The sequence below is a fragment of the Hippocampus zosterae genome, chromosome 13, assembly GCF_025434085.1.
Source record: "Hippocampus zosterae strain Florida chromosome 13, ASM2543408v3, whole genome shotgun sequence".
NCBI classification, from domain to species: Eukaryota; Metazoa; Chordata; class Actinopteri; order Syngnathiformes; family Syngnathidae; genus Hippocampus; species Hippocampus zosterae.
The window spans coordinates 15320492-15345595 of NC_067463.1; the positions used below are offsets into that span (position 1 = coordinate 15320492).

Sequence of the window (25104 nt, forward strand, 5' to 3'; positions counted from 1 at the left end):
TTTCTGATTGGCCGATGTGATTCACGTGACCTGCTTATTTCCATATGGACAGTCAGGTAGTGCGCTTCCAAATAGTTTCGGTTGGGCTGAGGACGCGTTGTTGTCACGGTGGATACTTCTCTATCGTCTTTAAAGTGGGACTTTAACAAACGACGAGCTTCATTTCACCTGGACACGTTCCCGGCTCTTGGACAGGTAATTTTCTCTCAAGTAACGTCGTAGGTCTTAATGGTGACTGCAGCGAAGAAGGTGAGTTAGTGTTGGCGGGGATTCTTCGGTTCCTCCTCCAACTTTGTGGCGGCACACAGCAGTCAGCTGAGAGAACAGGTGGAGCAGGATCGGCTGCATTCCTTCCTGACCCGCAGAACCGCATCTCGACCGGCCGACTTGACTTGAGGATTTATTTTTCGGACAATTTTTTTTTAAATTTAAATTATACATGTATATGTTTTTAACTTTTCAATAAAACATAATTTTGACAGCAACTTATTTCACACCGAATGGAAAGGAATTGAAAAGGTTTATTTTTAAGATAAATTATTTTTTAAAAAGTACAACATTTCAATATGTGGATTTGGTTTTCTGAACCATGAAAGAAAGCATATTTTCTTTTGTGTTTTAAACAAAACAAGATATTAATAGACATCAGCCGTGGCATCGGAAAACTGGTCAACATTTTTGTCTGTTTTTTGACATGCTTTAAATCGCCAGGCATTCCCAAACGTAAACTATCTCATGGCCCACTGTGAAATCTGAAAATCCTCCTGAAGCCCATCAAATCATCATTTGTGAGAATTGGATCATTCATTTATTTTTCGAACCGCTTTATCCTCACTAGGGTCGCGGGCGGTGCTGGAGCCCATCCCAGCTGTCTTCAGGCATTAGGCGGGGGGCACCCTGAACCGGTTGCCAGTCAATCACAGGGCACACAGAAACGAACAACCATCCGCACTCGCACCTAGGGACAATTTGGAGTATTCAGTCAGTCTGCCATGCATGTTTTCGGAATGTGGGAGGAAACCGGAGCACCCGGAGAAAGCCCATGCAGGCCCGGGGAGAACATGCAAACTCCACACAGGAAGGCTAGAGACGGAATCGAACACGGTACCTCACTGTGAAGTCGACGTGCTAAGCACTCGACTACCGGGCCGCCCAGAAGTGGATGAGTAATACCTAATTTCATATTTTACAATTACAGTGTAAAAATGGATTTTAACATGCTAATTTATAATTAATACTGTATATATTTTCCTGTTGAGGCGTTTCAGAATTTGAATATTTCATATGAAGAGACATTCGTAAGTAGAGGTACCACCGTATTCTGATTAATAATGTGTTTGTGGAATAAGTGGGGGAAAAAATGTATTACAATGTAAGGGGACCTTTAACACCAAGGTAAATACCTACATAAGTGCAGAAAATAAGAAACCTGTAATTATTATCTGACTGGTTTTGGCCTTTATTTCCCCCAGATGCTGCATGATTAAAAATTGGCTGATGCTTGTTTGCTCCAATGTAAGTTTGAGGGCCACCCCAGACCTCAAAGCTTCTTTCCTTTCTTCTGAGAGGTAAAATATTGTCACATTGTCTAAATTGTGTGTGTTTCTTTTACCCTTATCATGTAGTTTCTCATAACTATCCAATGACATTTCTTGGAATAACATGCACAAGTGTGATGTGATACTATGAGTTTAATATGTAACAAGCCATGGATGCTAAACAAAACAATTCACCCGTTAAAACATGTAGAATGATTTTGTTTTCTATATCCCGAGACATTACCCTCAAGTCAGAAATGAATATTAAAAAACATTGTTTTGATTTGTTCCAGCATTACACTGTCGCCCCCACAAAATCTTTAACTATACACACTTTTTTGGGTCATATTTTAACATCCTTCATTTGTCATACCATTAAACACAGAAAACGGAATTGTGTATGAACATTTTTTTTTAAATCTCAATTCGCCCATCTATTTTCTATTTCACTTGTTTTCATCAGGGTTGCAGGTGAGCTGGAGGCTCTCCCACCTGACTTCAGGCACCAGCCGGGGTACACCCTAGACTGGTCACCTGTCATTCACTGGGACACATAGTCAAGCAACCTTTGTATGTATTCGGTATTTTAGTCATTGTACAGTTTGCACATATGCCTGGTGGAGCCAGAACCTTTCCTACATTGCAGTAATTTCCATTCAGTCATCATTAAGCTTGTTCGTTGCCAGGTGCTGCCTCAAAAAGACAATAAATAAGTAAAATGCAAGTAGGGGTGTGTGAAAAGAAAAATCGACACGGGAAGATGTCGTTGTAGGCTTCTATACGATACGGAGGCATCTCTGAAGGCTAATTTTTGCTTTCGAGCAGGCACGGCACTGACTCTTAACCGAAACAGTCAGCAGCTAACAGTAGAAGAAGAAAATGTTTACCATTCAGCACAAAGTATTATTTGTATATACATTACTATTTTCATCAAAAATGTATGCAAAGTAATCTAAAATACCAGGATACGTATCGCCGTGAATGCCAAGTTTCGGGCTCCACATGTTCAGCATCATGACCCCTGAATCGTGATTACGCATTCTATCGTGAGGTTTTTGGCAATACTTAGCCCCAAATGCAAGTGTAACAAGATGAGATTACACATTAATGGTTTGTTTTTCATTGGAAAAATACGTCATCTGGATAAATTAAGGAGAAATCAATAAATAAGTGCATATGAGTACACGGTGAGAATACGATATCTCTATGTAAGTTGAGGTTGAAAATATTTGCCATTTTCATCTCCTTTTTACAGCTGTACCTCACCATGACAATGCGCGCATTCTTCCCACTCACGGTGTCGGCACTGTTCTCCACCGTGGTTCTGTTCCTTGGCTTGACTCTGCTTCTTCTGCTGTGCGTCATAAAGAAGAGAAGAATGGAGGGAACCTACCGCCCCAGCGCAGAAGAAAGGAAACCGGCCGCAGCAGGTGGATCCGAAAAGAACGGCCTGCCTTTCCCTTTGCCCAAAGAAGAACGCCTCATATGATTTACTCCACATTATGTTGCAACTTCCCCACTGACCCCTTTATCAACCGTGTGGATGAATACCCCCACGCACTTGTGGTGATTATCCATTCTTGACACACCAGATACATTCTTGATACATTCTGACACACCAGACACTTTTTTCCCCTTTTGATTCACTTATTGGATTAAATAGGTCATCAAATATGTCACCAGTTTGGCTCCATGACAAAGAGAAATTTGAACTGAACTTGGCTTTGTATTTGAATTGAGGTTTGTTCGTTTTTACTGCACTCTGCATTGTTTAGTCTATATAAATATACAGATAAATTATGTATTATGCATGAAGGATAGTGATTGACACTGGCGATAACTATGATGCACTTTTATTCTGTTGAATTTTGTACGTAAAAATAATGTGTACGTAAATAAAGAATATGTGAACACTATTGCTTACTTTCTTAGTCATGATCCAAACTTTGTCAAAAGATATGTGGACATTTTTTGCGGGGGGTGGGGGAGGGGGGGCAGAACCAAAGTTCCTGGCTCAGTTCAAAGTTCACTGGCTCCCAATCAGCCAGTGTGGCTGCTCCATTGAGATTCAAACATCTTTTTGAGTTCTGATACCTTGAGAGGAGTTGGGCCTCCTTGCTCGTTCTCGCTGGTGCTGTTAGCATCTGAATGGGTCCTTGAATTATACGACTGATATGTTTGAACAATATCACTGCTGTTACCTGCTCTGTCACTCTCGGCCAAGTCGTTATTCCTTGACTTCTCAAGGAAGCCTTCTCTGGACTCATGAGAATGGAAGCCCACTTCTGCACTTTTCATCATGAGCATTCCACTTCTCTCTTCTGTTACATCCTTCTGTACTTCATCCGTTTTGTTTTCGCGACATTGCTTCTCACTCTCCCCTGGATTTAGACCATCTTCTGTCTTTTCCAAGTCTTTGTCCTCGTGTCGCTCAGCTGTTTCCTCCACAGGATTCCGTTTTGAAGTCACTGTCCTTTCTGGCTCAGTCGTCACTTCCTTTGAACTATTTCTGCTATGGATTTCTACTTTGTGGTTCACATCTATTGCTTCCTTCCTTTTCAACTGTTGATCTCCGACGCCTCTCAGGATCTTTTCTTGCTCGGTTACAAATGCTGACGTATCCTTGACAGTCGCATATGCATCAAAGCTCAGCCCATCCGAGGTGCCAGTCAGCGTTTGCACGTTCTCTGACTGTTCCAGTTTCCAGCTGTTAAGGCTGCCACTGCCACTCGTGCACAGAGAGAGGCTCTCCTGGCTGGGATTAACTCGACCAAGCTAAACAAAACAGTCGTTGTTAATCAAATTTACACGGGTTAGCCCTGCACAACTGAATAAGATGGAGGGACGATCCTAGCTTTCTCAAAAATAAAATAAAATAATCCAATACACAAATAACCATAATGTCCGTGGATATCTCTTGAATTTTTCATGTATTTTGATAATGTTGAAAAAAAATGGTATAATAGCTCTACTTAGTGGGGAAGTACATTTTCATCCACTTTTAAATGTTACAAATTTTACCTTGAAAAGGGAGATTTTTTTGGGGGCGGGGGACATCTAAAAATTGCTACATCTAGAAAGTACTGACTGACCGGAAATAATTTAATGCGCTCATAATTGTGCAGCAGTAGATGGACCACATAATGCTGAGAATGCGATAAATTTACCTTAAGGGGTATATTGGAAAAGTGACATTTAGCCCACCCAGTAAGACCTCTCTGACAGTCATTTAAAATGAAGCGTTCTGCTCTATTCATTCATTCATCTTCCGTACTGCTTGATCCTCACTAGGGTCGCGGGGGGTGCTGGAGCCCATCCAAGCCGTCTCCGGGCAGTAGGCGGGGGACACCCTGAATCGGTTGCCAGCCAATCGCAGGGCACACATAGACGAACAACCATCCACGCTCACACTCACACCTAGGGACAATTTAGAGTGTTCAATCAGCCTGCCATGCATATTTTTGGAATGTGGGAGGAAACGGGAGCTCCCGGAGAAAACCCATGCAGGCCCGGGGAGAACATGCAAACTCCACACAGGGAGGCCGGAGCTGGAATCGAACCCGGTACCTCTGCACTGTGAAGCCGACGTGCTAACCACTGGACTACCGGGCCGCCCGCGTTCTACTCTAGCTCTTACTAATATCAACCATGTGACATTATGTATACGTCATTTTTATGTTCTTACCTTTGTAATATAGTCATGGCTGTCTGGTCCAAAAAGATCCAGGCTGCGTGTGCCGTATAACAGGCCCCTGTCATGTGAGCTGCGAATGCTGAGGGTGTCAAAGATCTCGCTTAGAAGATCCATTTCCTCTAGATCACACAGTTCCTCTTCCTCCTTCTCTTCATCCGTTTTAAACTCAGAGTCAGGCATGGCCCCTTGCCCAGGCATTGCCCTTGATACACATGGCCACACAAGAATGGACACATCCAAATGATGTACAGAAAGTCCAAAAAAATGGGTTAAAGTTAAAGACTTTTTTCACAATTTGGGGGTGCGTCTGTGGATTCTTTTTTTTTTCCATTTATCCAAAAGAACGTTTTGGAGATCAGCATCAACTCATGTTGGACTAGTGAAAGGACCTGATGGCTTTGGCTCTACCTTCTTTGTTTTAGTTCATCCTAAAGGAGAATTCAAGTCAGGACTCCCCCAAATTATTTCCACAAAGCAAAACTATGTCCAAAATGTAAACTACCATATTTTCCACACTATAAGGCACACCGCATTATAAGGCGCACATGAATAGAAGCTCCAATCGTGGCTTAAGTTACGTTATTTATCGATTAGATGGAGCTGCGCTGAAGGAAATACAAATAGAAAAAAAGACAATAAATCTTTATTTATATCGCTGCAGCTGTAACAAATCGCTTCACAGAATGTTTAAAATACTACGTCGAATAAATCAGATTATTGATCCAATTATGAGGCGGATTAGAAGGCGCACTGTCGGCTTTTGACAAAGCTGAATGCTTTTAGGTGCGCTTTATAGTGCGGAAAATACGGTAAATGGTTAATGAATTGGCACTGTAAATGGCCAATAATACTTGTCCGCAGGTTTAGGTTTCTCACCCGCTCCATGCATCTCCAGCTGCCTTAGCTCCCTGGCCTTGTGTGACGCCAAGTTTGTTACTGGGCCGACGAGGACGTGACTCGAAGAAAAATAATCACCAGCATCAAACAAAAAAGAAAAAACAGGTTTGATAGACAAATAGAGGCAGAGGTGTGAAAACAGCACAAAAAAATGCAAGACACATACGTTGAATGCATCGGATGTTGTGCTTTACTTTTCTCTCATGTATGGAAAGCCGTATGGCCATTTATTCATTGCTGACATAACGTCTACATACGTTTGTATACAGTATATATAACATTATGTATTTATTTATTTATATTATGTCACACTACAAGGAGTTGAACTGTTCCCGACAAATGATGTTCGTGATAGCAACTCGGGCCAATAATGGGGCAAAACTGTTATAGTCTGATGCAGGCATTACAAGCACAGGACAATAGTTTACTAATGAGGTTTAATCGTGTACTAGTAGTCAAATCCAGTCGTTCTATGCCGTGTGCCAGAGTCAATCGACTAGTGCGCGGTAGATTGTTTTAAAATTGAAGACCAAGAGCCGACTCTTACAAGATCGCCAAAAAGAGATTTTGAACAAATGGTCAAACGGCGGCTTTCCATTGACAGGCATAGATGTTGTATTACATTTTTGGGGGATTATTACCATTCCAAAGTGTTGTGTGATTGGCAGACGATTCTGCAGGCAGTCAGACTGAGCACGATGTGACAAAGATCCGCCTCTCTGAAGGGTCTGTGTTTGACTGAAGGCCTGCCTTACAAACACACTTGTTGGTGAAGCCACAAGTATATCACGCCATAGTTAAGTATTACAGCAACCATTACATAACTCACCTTATGTTTCAACCTGCTTTTCAAACCAGAACTTGTGAGGCCTTTTGCCTGGTAAAGACGGAGAACTTTTGTATACAAACAATAGTTCAAGTATAGCAGACGCTAGTCTCACGAAACACCCCTCAGTTCACACGTACATTATTTGTTTTGGACTTGATGTTGAGGATCAGCGCACCTCCCCCTCTCTGTCACAGATAGAACAGGATCCTGAATTGGGCAACAATACGAGTAGATACTTTTTTTTAAACAAGTACTCACTTACCTTTAAATTACCAACTATCTGTAGATAAGATTTACTCTTTCCTGGAAAAAAAGACCAACCAGGAAATAAGTGACAGATTCCTCCCTCCACAATCTGTCTACACTACAGCACACTGAATGAACCTACCTGTCGTTTCACATTGAAGAATTTCCTCTTCAAAGAGGTCCTGTGGCACTTTCCCTGTGTTCAGGATGTCCAGACGTCCATCAATAAACTGAAAATATTTCGCAAATTAGCCTACTAATGAACACTAGTATCACATAAATTATCTCAGGGATGACTCTGTCTTTAAATCAGATTCGTATGGAGCCACGTTCTTCAGCCTCAACAGAATAAGTCAGTAAACTGCACGGAGTACACGTGTAAGGAGCTGATCGGATGTCGTCCTGCATGTATTCACCGGAATAAACGCAGACTATTATTTTTAATGATTTTTACTCACTATTAATATTTACTGATACAGATGAGGTGCATGCATTCCTATCGTCCTGGTAAGTAAAGCACCCAAACGACCATCTAGGGTCATAAATTCAACGTGTGTAGAGTAGTCATTGCTAAAATTAGCTAACAGTACTCAACTTTAAACTGCTTTACATATCCAATGATGCATCTATTTTCTAGAATGCCTATCCTCAGGGTCACTGGTGAGCTCAAGCCTATCCCAGCACCCTGGACTGGTCGCCAGGCAACCCCAGGGCAAGAATCGAAAACAACCATTCACGCTCACATTCACACAATTTAGAGCAGGGCTGTCAAACTCATTTTTGTCGCGGGCCACATTGTAGTTACAGTTTGATTTGGAGGGCATTTATGAATTTTGGGAAACCAATACAAATGTTTCATCACATGCAAAATTCACATAGAAATCAAGCTGGAGCTCAGGACCCAGAACCTTTCGTCTGTGAGGCAGGAGTGCAAACAAACAGGATCATGGATTTGTTTTTTGCAGTGATACAACAATGATAAGTAAATAAATGGAATAAACTAACACAAGTCACAAAAGTAAAATGGTCTCTCATTGTGCCATTATTTTGTACTTGAGAATCCCTCCCATAAAGCCTAGTTTTTCAAAGAGTACACACCGTACAGTACATGGTTAAAGATTTTTGTCCAGTAGAGAGCAGCAGACACTTAGAGAAGCCATGTGCTGTACCTGTTTGAAAAACTGTAAATGAATGGCACTCTGAAGAAATCCCCTCATACTGGCAGATTTGTGGTCTAGAAACACATCATTACTGAAGGATACCTCACCCCCCTGCAAAATTAAAGAAAAGATTATGATATTTCAATATTTGCAATACTACTACTACTACTACTACTAATAATAATAATAATATGTAATGTGTACAAAAGAAAATTCCAACAGAATAAGAAAATTCAATTCACCTCCAGGATTAAATTGTATTTTTTTAAATAGAAATTTAAACTGGATCAATGTACAAAAATGTAAAGAAATAAATAATAATGAAACATTTGCATCCACTTCAAGCCACATTTTAAGGAGAAACCGACCTTATGATTCTGCAGAGCATCCTTGTATCCTCCAAAGAGGACAGACTGGGCCTTGAGAAAGGCCCGTGAGACCCCACAACCAGCAGAAACCACCTGACGCTTCAAACATACTTTTAGTCCAGACACCTGGGGACAGATATACTGTACATTTACAACTGGTGACGTAACGCAGATACGACATACAGTGGAAAAAGTCCTCACGGTCCCGTTGTAAATTTCCCCAGTGTGGGACAAATAAATAAAGGATATCTTATCAAATGCCAGGTGTTGATGATATCAAAAGAGACAGAGATAAATATTTGAAAAACTTTTTCCGCCACACTCAATAGTGTTATTATTCCTGCACCGCCAACACATTGTGTTGCAGTGATACACTATTGGGTGTTGAACACTTAACACATGAATAAATGTTACTTTAACACCACGTACCATATGGATGCATATCGACACTTTGCCTGTGTTAAAATGAACACCCAGTGGTGTTGAATTAACACCAACAGATTTTCAGTGTGCAAATAAAAACCGAATTGTTGATCTCTTTTCTCAAATGATGTCAAGCCGAAGCGTTTTCACTTTTCAGCAAAAATACATGAATTGGCCTTGCTGTTACAATACTTTTGGGTCATGCCAGAGGATGATGGGAAATGTGAAGGACGGCTCCGTGAACCACTGCAACACTACTAATGATGGACTGCTTAAAAAAATACATTCACACAGACACACACACACACACACACAAGCTATTACCACATCGGAAGGTATCTTCTTCAGGTCATTGAAAGGGGTTTCCAATGTGTTTGTATCCACATTCAAAATGACAACTTCTTCCAAGCCTCGACTCCTCACCTTCTGCCAAACCCACACTGTTATTTAATGGCCTTTGTTTATGCATTTCAAACAATTTCTTACCTCGGCTAGACTGCTATGAACCCCAATAAGGTACGGCATAGGTGCACTGCAACAGGTGATACCAGATGTGACATATAGAAATAGAAATACAGACGACAGACTGACAGGCTTACCAGCAATAGTCAAGAAGGTGAGGTGGCAGAACTGGGATGAAGATGTGTTGCCAGTGCATTGGGTATAACAGAGCTCCGAGTGCGTGTACACAAGATGTCAGCTACAAACGGCACAGTTGCACACGAGATAGGTGAATGTGTGTCAAGCGTATTTAAATGGAATGCAAAACAATGAAAGAAATACACACAGTGTTGAGTTTGCGAGCAAATATGAGGATGCGTCTCTCAAACAACATGCTGGCGTAGAGCTGCAGGAGGTTCGTCACATCTACTGCCACGACCAGCTCTGTCAAATTCCTCTGGTGTACAGACACAAACACACATAAATGCAAACACAGCAAGTAAAACTTGAGGCGCCAGGTTTGATCGCAAATACTCACATTTTCGGGGATAGACGGCAGACCTATCGGATCAGGAGCAATGAAGTATGGAGCCTTGCCAGAAGAATTCAACATGATTATATTTTGAAATGATAACACTGGCCAGCAATAAATGTTAATCCGAGATGGTTTTCTGTGTCCCGAAAAGTATTTCAAAAACATCTTTATATTTTCTAACATTTCAGTTCTGAGTAAATATTTTCAGTTTTTGTTTTTAAGTTTGATCTAAAAAAGCGATGTTTACCATGAGTTGTGATTTGTACCAATCACGTTTCAGGAAGAAAAAAAAATCCTCCTGTTGCTGAACCTAACCCTTAGACAGAAATTTAGAATGATGATGATTACCGGTTATCGTAATCAGTGCAATGCAACCAGAAATCGTTCATCTCTGATTAAAAAAAAAAAATTGTAACCTTTCATGAAATGTTGTAAAAAAAAAAAACAGAGCTGGTCACAGATAAAATGAAATCCCTCAATTGTCAACATAAATATGGGTTTGTTTTGCGAGACTCGCCAGTTTGCACGCCTGAGCTATATCGAAGCATTAATATGAGTACCGGTAGTATAAATTCCCTCTGCTAAGTGACTGAACACTGTTATGTAGCCCCCTCGAAGCCATGGAACCCTAAACAACCCATTGCTGCTCAATATAAAGTACAGTATCCACCAAATATATATATTTTTAATTTACCATCTGCAGTGTGATAGATCCAGCTGTCAGAGGAATGGGTTGCTTGTAGAGTGTTGCGAGCATCACTTTCATCTCATCGATCTGATAAGCAGATGAATGTGCTTGGTGTCATCATGTTTATTTGGAACAAATGAGACTTGATCATATTTTAAACTCACCTGGTCCTTAGTGATGCAGTCAGCTAGGGTATTGAGAAATTTATAAAAGACCTCAAACCAGGGAAGGTAACTGTGAAAACAATCATAGTGTCACACTCTATGAAGTGATGAAACTAAGCATTAGCATTTGCCCAAAATGTTTATACCTGAGTATGCAAAGGCACATCTGAGAACTGTTGTTGACACGACAGAAGCCAAAGCGTTGGCATCCCTCAATATCAGTCAGAACAAAAGTAAAGTGCTGCACAGCCGTTTCCTCCCTTACCCTGAATAAAAGATGATATTGGAAATAGAGTGCAGTCCATGGCCGATGTTGCCCCAGCACTTCAAAAAATGCAGACAGACATTTGTTTGCCCTATCAGATTGTGACGCAATGCAGCTTCTGCTTTTTTTGTGTAGTCTGACAAAAAAAGGGTAGTAGATGACAATGGAGGTGGCTTTATTGTATGGGGGCTGCACAGCACCCCCAAACAACATAACAGTTGCTAATGTGCATCAAAAAAAGTCCACAAATAATTCTGACTGCAGCAAAAAAAAAGCAGGCAGGGTATACACTGAACTGGAGAACATGCAGACTCCACGCAGGAAGGCCGGAGCCGGACTCAAACCCTGGACCTTACTTCGAAGCGTAGGTGCTGCTAATCTACTTGTTTAGTCCCCGCCCCACTACTACGACCACCGTAAAAAAGTACTGATAAGAGAATCGATGAAGCATTTAATCATTAAACAGAGTCGACAATGGAATGGGAATCGAGCAACTCTTATCAATTCCCATCCCTAGTAACAATGCACACCTTTTGGTTGAAGTAATGATGCAAAACTCACCCTTGCATGTCGTATGGGAAACAGAACCTGGATAACGTTTGACAAGACTCCTACAAAGCAGATCATGTATGTCATTCAAAATTGACGGTAGATGGATGGATGCATGCAGGCAAGCAGAGCCAAACGAGTGTACCTCATCTCTGAAGTCATCTGGAAACTGAAGACGTACGACTGGATCTGGAGCACAAAAATACATAGCTTTGTCCAACGGTAATGTTTCCTTGCCATGAAAGAGCATTTGATCGTTCTGCTTGTCATTATATGTCACAGGCATAGATGGATGAACATGCAATGGAAAAATGATCCATCTATCCATCCATTTTCCGAACCGCTTGATCCTCACTAGGGTCCCGGGGGGTGCTGGAGCCTATCCCAGCCCTCTTTGGGCAGTAGGCGGGGGACACCCTGAATCAGTTGCCAGCCAATTGCAGAAAATAATCATTTTCAGGAATATTTATTGAAATTGAGTGATTTCCCACAGCACGTGACCTTACACAGCACCCTACGGTGAAAAAAATGGAGTGGTGAATTTACTCAACGTCATTTCGTCAAGTGGTTGTATAAAATAAGGTCATCTGGATCCAGATACATTTTATAAAGAGACTCCTACTCTACTTAAAGAATGTATTTCGATTCACATGCTTTTATTTCACGCAACCACTTTATGAAAAAAAATGAAATAATTCAACAATATATTTTATCCACTGTAATTGGAAATCACTGCTGTATAGAAATTAAACTGCACAGCATTCAGAGAGGGCAAATGTTTTCTGTATGTGATTTTTTTTTTTCCTAGCTGAGTGTATATTGTTGGACATTAAGTATTTTGTAACATATGTAGACGCTTGTTGCAGGTCTTCCGAAAAAATGTTGAAGCCTGTCTGTGGATTTGTATTTTTTGTGAAGTCAGTGGTAAATACAGGAAGATTACTTTGCAGAGTGGTTAGCATGTCTGTTTTACTGTCGAGAGGTTCGGGTTTCGACCATCAGCTCTGGCCTTCGTGTGTGAAGCATGTTCTCCTTGTGTTTACATGGGTTTTCCCCGCATTTGGCTTTCTCCCACAATTCAAAAACATGCAAGCTATTGTTAGGTTACTTGAATACTTCAACTGCTGTGTGTGAATAGTTGTTTTTTCATGTACGCCCTGCAAATCGCTGGTGACCAGTCTAGGCTATCTCACTCAAAGTCGACTGGAATAGGCACAAGCACAGCTGCAAAAATGGGTGGATAGCGTTCATGAAAGGCAAACCTAGCAGAGATGGCAGCCTCGTGACAATTGCCGATTGTCAGTGTGTTCACTGTCATCTTTTGTATTTTTAAGACCATGACAATGTCAATAAACAGGAGATCAAAGATTGCAAATAAATGTCGCGTGTTAATAAGCAAAAAGTCTTTGGGTCGTACTTGCAGACTGATCACATTCATGTTGCTTTCTGGTTCAAAGCAACAGGACAAGCGGTGTGGTTTTCAAACCACAGAACAGGAAATACCCATTGTTACAGATTGTGTTTGTATCATTGATTTCAGGCAATGACTTAGCTGGCATTGCTATACTTTTCTTGGAGAAAGAGGAAATGAGTGCTTGAATCAAAGGAATGTTTCCGCGGCTCTACAATTCCACTGGTAAATTTGTGAGTGTATTGGATAAAGCTATACAGATGTGCACATTAATAGAAACTGAAATGGTCGCAGGCCTTGTTGCAAGGTGGCAAAAAGCGACTGACCTTTTTCGCTGGCGATAGGACATGTTGCCTCAAAGAACACGTTGAACGCTCGCTCAGGATTTTGTCTGTGGAAATCATGACAGATTAGAAGCCATCACACAAAATATGGGCTCAATATCGGAATGTCATTTCTCTCTGGCTGTGAGCCAATCTGTCAAATGGATGACTGGAAATATTTACATTCAATTTGAATGGAATTGCAATGCAAACATTCAAATAATATATGGCTCTCTGGAAGAAACACATTCTGTTTTCTGCTAACTTGAAAGTTCGGGTGCCTTGTTGAGTGAAATGCACTCGCTGCAGGAAACTTTCAGATGTGAGAGGAAGTGACAAAAAAAAAAACAAGGACATAAATTTTCACATCACCATTTTAGAGGGTGGAGGAATGACATGATTAACTTACCTCACTCTCGAGCCCATGTTGTCTGAATGCCACTGCGTCCATGTGTCGGTACAACGGGGGGTTGGGGGTGAGGTGAGATCTTCAGCAGGTGATCTCTGTTGGAGTTCAGGACGACAGAGAGAAGTAGCGGCCGGCTGCACAATCGGCACCGTCTGAGTGTGACTGAACACTTCCTGCTTCATGTCAGTCTTGTGTCATCGTTTGTGTGCACAAGCATATGACACCATGCCGCAAATTCAAAACTTTGATATTTACTTTACCACCACATGCAAAATCCCGAATATTTAGATTGTTTTTTTTGTTCATGACCTGCAGACTATTGACATGAACCTGCCAAATCGCAGATGTAATGCAAGAGGTGTGTAATAAATTGTCTTTATTTGCAACTCTCCTGAAATATAAATGTGGGAAATGTCTGAACATTTGGAACTACAAACCTGGTATTCACAATTGTCTGACTTCTGCAGATATCATGGTAGTATAGCGCTTTTTAAAATCTATCTACATGTTGTAACGGTCAAAACACAAGTACACCCCAACAGAGGTGGCAGGTCTTTTGGTCAAGGTGGTGCTTGCTACCACTTGCCATGCTGTCAAATCGCCAATGCTTACTGATATATGTACTTAATATGTATTTAACTGGGGCGGCCCGGTAGTCCAGTGGTTAGCACGTCTGCTTCACAGTGCAGAGGTACCGGGTTCGATTCCAGCTCCGGCCTCCCTCTGTGGAGTTTGCATGTTCTCCCCGGGCCTGCGTGGGTTTTCTCCGGGTGCTCCGGTTTCCTCCCACATTCCAAAAACATGCGTGGCAGGCTGATTGAACACTCTAAATTGTCCCTAGGTGTGAGTGTGAGTGCGAATGGTTGTTCGTTTCTGTGTGCCCTGCGATTGGCTGGCAACCGATTCAGGGTGTCCCCCGCCTACTGCCCGAAGACAGCTGGGATAGGCTCCAGCACCCCCCGCGACCCGAGTGAGGATCAAGCGGCTCGGAAGATGAATGAATGAATGAATGTATTTAACTGCCAGTGAGGCAGAAGGGATCGGTGTGGTAATGTCGCAGTCATGCGGTCTGGGAAGCATTGAGTGGAGTTTTGTTTTTATATTTTATTTACCTGGAATAATTTTTGTATTATCGTTTTCATTTTTCTCAAGTAAAGAAAAGCAAGAGTGTAGCGCCTGGTGTTTTTGTTTGGTTGATGACAAAATGGCTGGAGTGTCCTCCATGCTCAGGCTCAGATAAGAACAAAAACCAAAAAACACCAATATTGCTGTTTACCAACACATTTATTGAAGTCAAATACCAGATTCAACAAATGAATTCAAATAAAATGTGTTGCATTTGACCCAGATATAGAATTGTGTAAAGGTTAGAAAAAAAAACATTCAGAGAGGACTGTTGACGGATTTCCATGTGTTCACTGGGGTAAGGAAGAGAATCCAGTGAAGCCATCTTTAGATGGAAGATAGCAAAGATCTGGAGGCACTAAAAAGAGGCACGAGTGATAGTGCAGACAATACAGACCCGGAAAAACCCGGTTACAGTACCTGCATGGAGGCAGTGAATTAAACAAAAAGAGGTCTTAGGCCGCCTCCTCATACTCCTCCTCCTCTTCAAAGCCAACCTCCTCAGCGCTGGCGTCCTGGTACTGTTGGTACTCGGACACCAAATCGTTCATGTTGCTCTCCGCCTCGGTGAACTCCATCTCATCCATGCCCTCGCCCGTGTACCAATGGAGGAAAGCCTTGCGGCGAAACATGGCGGTGAACTGCTCAGAGATGCGCTTGAACAGCTCCTGGATGGCAGTGCTGTTGCCGATGAACGTGGCGGACATCTTGAGGCCGCGCGGCGGGATGTCACACACGGCCGTTTTGACGTTGTTGGGGATCCACTCGACGAAGTAGCTGCTGTTCTTGTTTTGCACATTCAGCATTTGCTCATCAACTTCCTTCATGGACATGCGGCCGCGGAATATGGCAGCCACGGTGAGGTAGCGCCCGTGGCGGGGGTCACAGGCAGCCATCATATTTTTGGCATCAAACATCTGCAGAGTGAGTTCAGGCACGGTGAGGGCTCTGTACTGGGTGCTCCCCCTGCTCGTGAGCGGGGCAAAGCCCGGCATGAAGAAGTGCAAACGAGGGAAGGGGACCATGTTGACAGCCAGTTTGCGAAGGTCCGCGTTCAGCTGCCCGGGAAAACGCAAGCAGGTTGTCACCCCACTCATGGTGGCGGAAACCAGGTGGTTGAGGTCTCCGTAAGTGGGCGTGGTCAGCTTGAGGGTACGGAAGCAGATGTCATACAAAGCTTCGTTATCAATGCAGTAGGTCTCGTCCGTGTTCTCGACAAGCTGGTGGACGGACAGAGTGGCGTTGTAGGGCTCCACGACTGTGTCGGACACCTGCAGGCAAAATGTTGCAATTAAAATAAAATAATCTCACCCAGCGGAGTGTAAAACTCCACCAAGGCTGAACTGTCAAGGGTCAATCCAGAAATGGAGGACATTTTATGTGTCTCCCCCCACCCCAATTATAATTCATGTACAAAATATAGAAACAAGCACTTGCTGTGTAAATTATACTTGCCCTAACTTCAGCCGTCGTATCGTATTTAAATCGTCAAATATCTCTTGAGTTCCTAAAATACTTTCTTCTGTTGTCCCTCTGTTGCAGCTCCGAAGCAAACAAAGCTGTCGTGTTGGTTTATAGAATATGCACTTTATGAATTCGTTTCGCACTGAAGCGAAAACAGACACGTCGAAGTTGGACTACGCGCCTTCTCAACTGCCGCCTAACTCGAGAGGCGTTCAAGGGCCGGCTCAGAAAAAACGTAAATTAATGATCACTTCACTAACACTCAGAAGAGTGAAAATAATGCAACAAAACAGAAAATCAATTGAATAACATATACAGTCTCCTACACCTCCATGAGTCTGTAATTCTCAACCAGTATGCTGTGCAAGATCATCAGGTATGCAATGGGAAATTTTCCAAGGCCAATTATTTTGATGAAAAATAATTATTTTCCGGAGCAGCCCGTTTGCACGTCTGTCTCACAGTGCATGGTTCAATTCGGGCCCTTGAACTTCCTGTGTGGAGTTTGCATGTTGTACCTGTGCCTGCCTGGGTTTCCTGCCACATTCCAAAAACATGCATGACAGGTTAATGGCAGACTCGAAATTGTCCTTAGGTGTGCTTATGGGTGTGAATGGTTGTTTGTCTATGTCTGCTCTGGAATTGGCTGGCAACCAGTTGAAGGTGAACCCCGCCTCCAGCCTTAAGACATCTGGGATTGGCTTCAGCACGCCCATGATACTTCATGAGAAAAAAAGTGGTTCACCTATGGATGAATGGATTCATGATTTTCCATAATTTTTTTTTAAACCTATATCAACCACGGTGGCGGCCCGGTAGTCCAGTGGTTAGCACCTGGGCTTCACAGTGCAGAGGTACCGGGTTCGATTCCAGCTCCGGCCTCCCTGTGTGGAGTTTGCATGTTCTCCCCGGGCCTGCGTGGGTTTTCTCCGGGTGCTCCGGTTTCCTCCCACATTCCAAAAACATGCGTGGGAGGCTGATTGAACACTCTAAATTGTCCCTAGGTGTGAGTGTGAGTGTGAATGGTTGTTCGTCTCTGTGTGCCCTGCGATTGGCTGGCAACCGATTCAGGGTGTCCCCCGCCTACTGCCCGGAGACAGCTGGGATAGGCTCCAGCACCCCCCGTGACCCTAGTGAGGATCAAACGGTTAGGAAGTTGTATGAATGAATGAATGAATATCAACCACATATAGAACGCATGTCAAACAATCAAACTAGATGACCGAAGGTACTGTACATAAGTAACCTACACTATATCAAATAAATGGTACAATCTTTTAAAATGTCAGTGCCTAAATTGTCCTCTAGTTCTGTAATGACACTTACCAAACGAGAGCGCAACATAAGTTTTACCTTTGGAGAGGGCACCACACTAAAGGTGTTCATGATGCGGTCCGGGTATTCCTCACGGATCTTGCTGATGAGCAAGGTTCCCATCCCAGAACCGGTCCCGCCACCCAAAGAATGTGTAAGCTGGAACCCCTGTAGGCAGTCACATCCCTCAGCTTCCTTCCTCACCACATCCAGAACTGAGTCCACCAACTCGGCTCCCTCCGTGTAGTGACCCTTGGCCCAGTTATTTCCCGCTCCACTCTGGCCTGCAAAGAAAGACCTCATTTTGATCTTCTTGGCCACAATTGAATGTCATACCATCACGACTTTTCTTATAATATTTGCATTTATCAAGAAGGAACATGAACAGGTGTAGCTTACCAAAGACAAAGTTGTCGGGTCTAAATATTCTTCCAAATGGGCCAGATCGGACAGAGTCCATGGTGCCTGGCTCCAAATCCACCAAGACCGCCCTTGGGACATACTTTCCTCCTGCGAGTCAAATAGTTCAACGAAAGGTTGGATTTGAATTCCCTAAAAACACATCAGTCATTGCAAATTGTGTTTAGGGATTCCTGACCTGTCGCCTCGTTGTAGTACACATTGATTCTATCCAGTTGGAGATCCTGGTCTCCATGGTAGGATCCAGTTGGGTCGATGCCATGCTCGTCACTGATCACCTCCCAAAACTGGTGCATGCAAAACAATTCGCACACAGGAAATATTCAGCGTCAAAGTACTGCCAAACCCAGGATGATTTGAACAAGTTAGTTTTCATCTGCACCTCAACGATAATTTGAAATAAAGATCGTCACAAAAAGTTTCACATTTGTCATTTAGAAACTACAGCGATTTAAGATGGACTCCCTAAATTTTCAAATGCTCGAACTCTTTGAACTATTGATATTTTATCGAAAAAACTTATTTCATTGGGATTTTGTCAGACCTTCACTGCGGGTACCTTCACTTACTGCTTGTTTGTGGGTGTGAAAAGCATGCAGGATTTATTGTTTCCATATATTAGGTTATTGCTGTCAACAGTAAAATGCTTGAACTTATTTGACTTCTAGTCAGACGTACATATTTCTTGGCAAAATTGCTTTTGAAGCAAAAGTGGAACAGAGGGCAGCTATACTGGTTTTATGCCACTCCCTCCACCAGTGGGACTCTGGTAGTTCCAAAACATGGCTGCTTTTTGAAGTGAACAATTGGAATCGGCGCAATTTCCATTCATTCTCTTTTTCTCATACCAATTTACAAATGAATGAAAAACAGAATGATAAAACGTACGCTTTGCTGGTACGTCATTTGTCATTCGCTGGCGGCTGCGCTCACACTTAACACCTAGGGACAATTTAGAGTGCTCCATTAACCTGCCACGCATGAAGTGTAGGAGGAAACCGGAGTACCTGGAGAAAACCCACGCAGGCACGGGGAGAACATACAAACTCCACGCAGGAAGGCCGGAGCCAGAATCGAAACCCGCACCTCTGCACTGTGAGGCAGACGCACTAACCGGTCTACCACCAGGGCCGTCCCAAATCAAAACATCATGAAGGCAATTCAATGAATGTACACGACACACATTTAGTTGTCTGTGTTATGAAAATCATGCCTCACTATAGTGTGACAAAGATTGCAGGAGCACTCTGCTTGGGCCAGCACACAAATAATATGGCTAAGTGCACAAAAAATACATTCCCAAAGTTCAATTTGTCATTGTACTGTGTAAAGACGCATTCTTCTTTGACATTGTACAATTCACATCATTCTGTGGGTACATCATAATGGTCGACTGCTTAGCACGTCCACCTAACAGTGTTGTGGTCATGAGCTTGATTCCAGGCCCTGGTCTTCCTGTGTGCAGTTTGCGTGTTCTCTCCATGCCTGTGTGGATTTTCTCCTGTTTTCCTCCCACATTCCAAAAACATGCTTCGCAAGTTGATAGGACGCTCTAAATTGTCCCTCGGTGTGAGTGTGAGCACAAATGGTTGTTCATCTATGTCTGCCCTGCGATTGGCTGGCAACCAGTTCAAGGTTTACCCCACCTACTGCCTGAAGACAGCTGGGATAGGCTCCAGCACGCCCACGGCCCTCGTGAGCATAAACGGGTACATGGGTACATAATATGTTCAAAAGGGATCCGGTGTGACATTAACAAACCACATGGGTAACACTATTTCATGGTTTAAGGAAGGGTGACCGAGTGCATTTACCACAATTCCACAATTACGCCCTGCAAAAGAATCTGAACAGACCGGTGTAGCACACATGATGTGTGGCGGCTTGCAAATTTAATCGAACACGATACAAACGTTACTGAATCTTTGAACAGGTCGGGTCCATTCACACAATTGCCAGCGAGACAGAACATCTTGTGACGAACGTGTTGCCAGTGCCCCACGCTGTGACACCACACACACACGCACACGTGCAAACCTGTACCTCTTCTGTACAGAAGGACAGCAATTCTAAAATAATTACTTCTCGAATGAACCCTGAAGGAATATGTATATTAATTGACAAATAGAAAACAAAGGACATTTTCACGACAATTATATTTAGTTTTAGTTAGGACTCGCGTAAGGTTTGTTTCATTTAGTCTTCATTCTTTTCATAGCATTTTTGTTATTTTGTTAACAAAATGTTTTCGTTTTAGTAAACTGTAATAACCTTTCTACAACGATTTAGAGATTTAAACATCTTTTCACATAGTTTTCAACGATACCAAGCATCATTCAGGAGACTTCTTAAGAAGACAATGAAATTCGTTTTTCACCATTTGCCAGCCATTTAGAAAGACAAATAAAATGCCACAAAGGAGCAGCACACTAACAGATAGCAAAAAGTTTGCGATAAATCACATTCCGATATGCAAGTCATAGAGTGTGTTATCACACCTACTTGGCACTTGTCAACCAATGTTGTCCTGTTTAGTATTTGTGGTGAGTCGTAAACAACAGAAAACAGAATTAGACCAATTATTCGTGTCATCAGTGTACCTTTGCTCCAATCTGATTCCCACATTGCCCGGCTTGCAGGTGAACAATTTCACGCATCTTGCTGTGTCTACCAGGAGCTGCTCTTGTGTTGAATGTGTACAGAGTGTACGCAGTGTGCAGAGTGTGATGGATGAAGGAAGTTGCACTGTGAAGTAGTTGTCAGCTTTAGCACGCCCTTACCTCACTGTCCTACTTAACTGCTTCCTGGAGCGTGACGTCATTTTTATCCTCTGAAACCACTAACCGGCATGACTGGATAAAGTATCTGGGCAGGCATAGGCCGGATAGAGGTAGAGTCATCATCAACTGTCTATGCCATTGCCAAATAGTTAGTGACGGGACAATTAAACACCCTTCCACTAGATTGCAGAAGCTACATAATTAGTTGTATGTATGTGTACAGTAGCTACAGCTCAGGATTATTTCTTTTGGTCTTTAGATTTTCAACAGTGGTTTCTTTCATTGATGAGGAGAGGAAATATTCGGTTTATAAATGCACGGCTATGTGTAGACAAGGCATCAAAATATATGCCCCCTCTGTCTCAGCAGGATGACTATTCAACATGCGCATTAATCTGTTATAGATCGGCGATATATGTGTACCTAATTGCACTGACGTCAAACATTCTTGTGTCACATTTGTTTCACGTGGTGTAAAATAACACAGTTGCTTCGTCACAATTTTTTCTAAGCGAACACAAGCACAAAACCTCACTGTGGTTCAGTCTCTCTTTAGTTTTTAATCCCAAGTACCTCAAAATAATGGCAGATGATTTATTTTCTGCCAATAAATCCATCAAATATGTTTGGCACATTCTTTAACATCTGCATTCTCCATTCATGGTAACTTGCTACGTACAAAGGCAGGAAACAGGTTATGTTTTCCAAAGGCCGAATTTGAAGGCCACGCAAAATATTTTTGACGCGTTTTGACGGCACGCCAGTGTCCAAATTCAGTCTTCAAATAGAGTCTTTGTTTCCATAGAGATGGGCCGTGAGCAAAGTCTGTTTCAGAGCAGACTTTCATTGTTCCACTCCTCTTCTATGATGCTCTTCTTCCACACTTCAACATCTTTTTTATAAAGCTTTTAAAAATGAAATTATACATTGTTTGTTGTTGTTGTTGTTTGTCTCAACCACGTCAACCACACAAGGTGATGCAACGAAGGGCGCTTGTTTTCAAGCCAACAACATTTTAGTAACCCATGTGACCACACGGTGGCGACAAAGATCAATTTACACGTTGCAATGCTAGTTGAACTTTTAAGTGTTTGTACTTTGTTCCCTCCCTCCACTCTTGTTTCTGTGCTGATTATCAGGAACTAATAATGCTGTTAGCAAACAGGATTTATTTTAAATCAAAATTCTTGATGCTTAAGATCACTGTTTGGATGACTGGCTGATTGGTTCGGTTAATTGGCTGTCACAAGAGGCTAGTTAGCAACTGTTTGTCATCAGTCTTTCTGCATTTATCTCCCTCTGCTCATTTGAATGTCAGCTCCCTGTGTTCTTTGTAATCCAAGTTTTTTTTTTTAAACCCTCTAAATGACTTTTACTATGCAAATGCACGCATTAAATATCTCAAGTGCATGCAAAGTTATCCCCATAGGACATTTTCACATTCAGTTTCTTTCTTTTAACTTGTTAAAAGTTGTTCAAATTAGTACCTAGAGATTTCATTAAACCTCTTTAGTGCACTTGTGTCAAGATCAAGGCTTTCCTTGTCATTTGATGAGGCCTGTGAAAACATGTGACAATATTACCTTGACTTCTGGGAATTTATGTAAAATGATTGAGTTTTATTTGGGTTTTGTGCCAAACAATAAATGGGTAAATAACCCCCCAAAATTTGATGTAAAAAAGTATACTCTAATTGTTTGGAGCTTGGGCGGCCCGGTGGGCACCCGGTTAGCGCGCGGGCCTCGCAGTGCAGAGTTGCAAGGTTCGATCCAGGCCTTCCTGTGTGATGTTTCCTTGTTTCTCCGTGCCTGTGTGATTTTTCTCTGTGTACTAACTGTTAAACCCTTAGCCACGCCTTGTGTATGCTCACTGTGTAATTGGCAAAAAAAGTTAATAATTCACATTTAAAGTTATTCTGATGCATTTAAGAGATGATCATGCGGAAATGTTTCTGGAAAAAAGTTTTCACTTTCTAGAAAATATAGAACATTTGATTGTGAAATGAATAGTACTCTTGAATATGATTAATATTTAGTGCCTTGTGTTGTGCAGTGAAAGTCAAAGTGATGAAATTAATTAATATAATATTTCCTAATTTTAGCAATTACCTGCACACAAGAGAGTGTACCATGACACCATCAGTGAAATATCATCCAAATGAAACCTTTTTTCTTTTGAATGCCCTGTTTGTCCAGGTGTCTGGTTTCTGTGAATCAACTCCTTATTGATTTTTTGTAAATAATTTATGTAATGGGGGAAAGAAAAATAACATTGAAACCCTATTTTTACGCATGAGTAATGGACATACTGTATACCGACTGGCTGGTTATGTACATCCTTTAATGCGTGCTTCCACGTGTCTCCTCAGCAAAGCCAGACACAGGTTTGTCTCACTTTTGAGCCATCATTTGTTTCATACTTTTCTGTATGAGCAGAAATGATGCCAAAGTGCAGGTGTAATTTTTATATGATCTACTCGCCAGACAAAACAATTTGTGTAACAACCGTTTAGTTTACAGCCATTTGAAATTCACCTCCCACCTACTCGAAAAAGTCTTTGCATTTTAGATTTGCTCATTGATGATGAGCAAGCTCCGCGGTATGAAGGGGGCACCCACATAAACACACGTCCATACACAAACGTGTTTATATTTCATCTTCCTGAACTGAACCACCATCTCACAATTTATCCCCAAACACATGCAAATGCATCATGATAAAAGGTGAAACCTTTCAAATCTTTAAACAAACTCTACACAGTATGTTGTGCAGTTGGTCTTTGAAACTACAAAAAAAATAATAATAATAATAAAGCCCCTGAATGATAATTCTTGAATCTTACCGTGACAATTTGGACAAGTTTATGGAGCAGGCAGGGGCGAAGCTAGCTGTATGGTTCTTGTTTTGATACAGATCCAGTTTAGGTGGTGGAATGTGTGTTTCTAATGTAAATTCCTAACCACTGATGACGGGAAACTCATTTAAACTTGATTCAGATGAGCTGCTTGTGTGCTAACAAGATATATTAACTATAGAGGATTGGGGGTGGGGGTATACATGACAATGTATTACACGATACACAACAAATGTTCACCCCTCAGTGGGATAAGAGCTTAAAAGTAGACATCTTGACATAAAAAAACAGAGAGACCGGTTCGAAATGTGATCAAATGAAAGGTTCCTCCTGGAAAAAACATTTAGTTTGACTTTCCTTTCCTCTTAGACACACCCACAACCACCTCTTACTCTCTCTCTCTCTCTCTCTCTCTCTCTCTCTCTCTTTCTCTCACCCCCACCCCCACACTTAATACAAACAAATGGCAAGTGTTTTTTCCTTTCTTTGTAAAAGCGTAAAGCCACCACTGTGATGGATGTCTTCCCATGGTAGCTTCAGTGTTATGTCATTGTTCTTTCTCCCAAAATAACTCATCCTGACTTGGTGCAGCAAATGTTCATGGTTCCTTTTTGACTTTTACTCAAAGGGCGTCCACCAGTGCACACAACGTATATAGATGGAAATGGGCATTCGGATCAAATTAAAATTTCACCTGTTTAAGATGAGAGACACGTTGTTTGGAAAAAGGGATGGAACCACCATATAATTATTCATGAATCTTGAATATGTTTTCATGAATAATAGATAAGAAGCATTTTGTTGAAGATGAAGCCTCATCATTTTGATCGACAATGCCTTCTCTCAATTTCACTGCCCTCCAGTATGAAGTGAATATCCTTTGTTCACCCTAATCATGAATGCCTGTCAGCGGGATTATTCGTATATTGATATTCAACGCAAGCTCTCTAGCTTGTGTTGAATTTAGACCACATACAGTGGGCAATTTATGATCAATGCTGAAAGCAATGTAAATCAGTTGTGTTTTTATACATGAGTCACTGGACATACGAAAATACAAAGATAAACCCCCCAACGGCAAATGGATCAATTTGCTGAGCTCAGCTCTTATTGGCTGCCACAAAATATGAATCGTCTTTGCAACACATATCGGAAAGAGAAGCGAATTCCCCAAATGGTGTTTGCTCAACCGCATTTTGATCTGGGT

At 42.0% G+C, this 25104-nt stretch overlaps 2 protein-coding genes and 1 long non-coding RNA gene across 8 annotated transcripts; 1 reads left to right on the forward strand and 2 right to left on the reverse strand.

Moving 5' to 3' along the window:
* Window positions 1-29: 29 nt before the first annotated feature.
* On the forward strand, window positions 30-3454 carry LOC127613844 (uncharacterized). The gene is made up of 4 exons (XR_007966326.1): window positions 30-195; window positions 1473-1568; window positions 2002-2108; window positions 2908-3454. It is a non-coding gene; the product is annotated as an uncharacterized LOC127613844 (long non-coding RNA).
* On the reverse strand, window positions 1672-14126 carry dennd1c (DENN domain containing 1C). 6 transcript variants are annotated; one of them, XM_052084853.1, is made up of 22 exons: window positions 13941-14126; window positions 13535-13599; window positions 11943-11986; window positions 11810-11859; window positions 11130-11249; window positions 10984-11053; window positions 10826-10906; window positions 10135-10188; window positions 9943-10053; window positions 9755-9855; window positions 9642-9687; window positions 9480-9581; window positions 8733-8858; window positions 8374-8475; window positions 7347-7434; window positions 7221-7261; window positions 7096-7143; window positions 6959-7006; window positions 6771-6875; window positions 6109-6188; window positions 5224-5434; window positions 1672-4313 (listed from the first exon to the last, which is right to left on the reverse strand). In XM_052084853.1, exons 1-22 carry the CDS (start codon window positions 14120-14122, stop codon window positions 3579-3581), a joined length of 2610 nt encoding a protein of 869 aa, XP_051940813.1. In that variant the 5' UTR covers window positions 14123-14126; the 3' UTR covers window positions 1672-3578. The 6 variants fall into 6 exon arrangements, with proteins under 6 accessions (XP_051940813.1, XP_051940812.1, XP_051940810.1 ...); XM_052084852.1 differs by having other exon boundaries at window positions 9483-9578; window positions 9943-10188; XM_052084850.1 differs by having other exon boundaries at window positions 9480-9578; window positions 9943-10188.
* A 1079-nt stretch (window positions 14127-15205) lies between these two features.
* On the reverse strand, window positions 15206-21048 carry LOC127613760 (tubulin beta chain-like). The gene is made up of 5 exons (XM_052084992.1): window positions 20864-21048; window positions 18442-18550; window positions 18243-18353; window positions 17883-18127; window positions 15206-16336 (listed from the first exon to the last, which is right to left on the reverse strand). The coding sequence occupies exons 1-5, from the start codon at window positions 20918-20920 to the stop codon at window positions 15521-15523; spliced, it is 1338 nt and encodes a 445-aa protein (XP_051940952.1). The 5' UTR covers window positions 20921-21048; the 3' UTR covers window positions 15206-15520.
* Between the last annotated feature and the right edge of the window lie 4056 nt (window positions 21049-25104).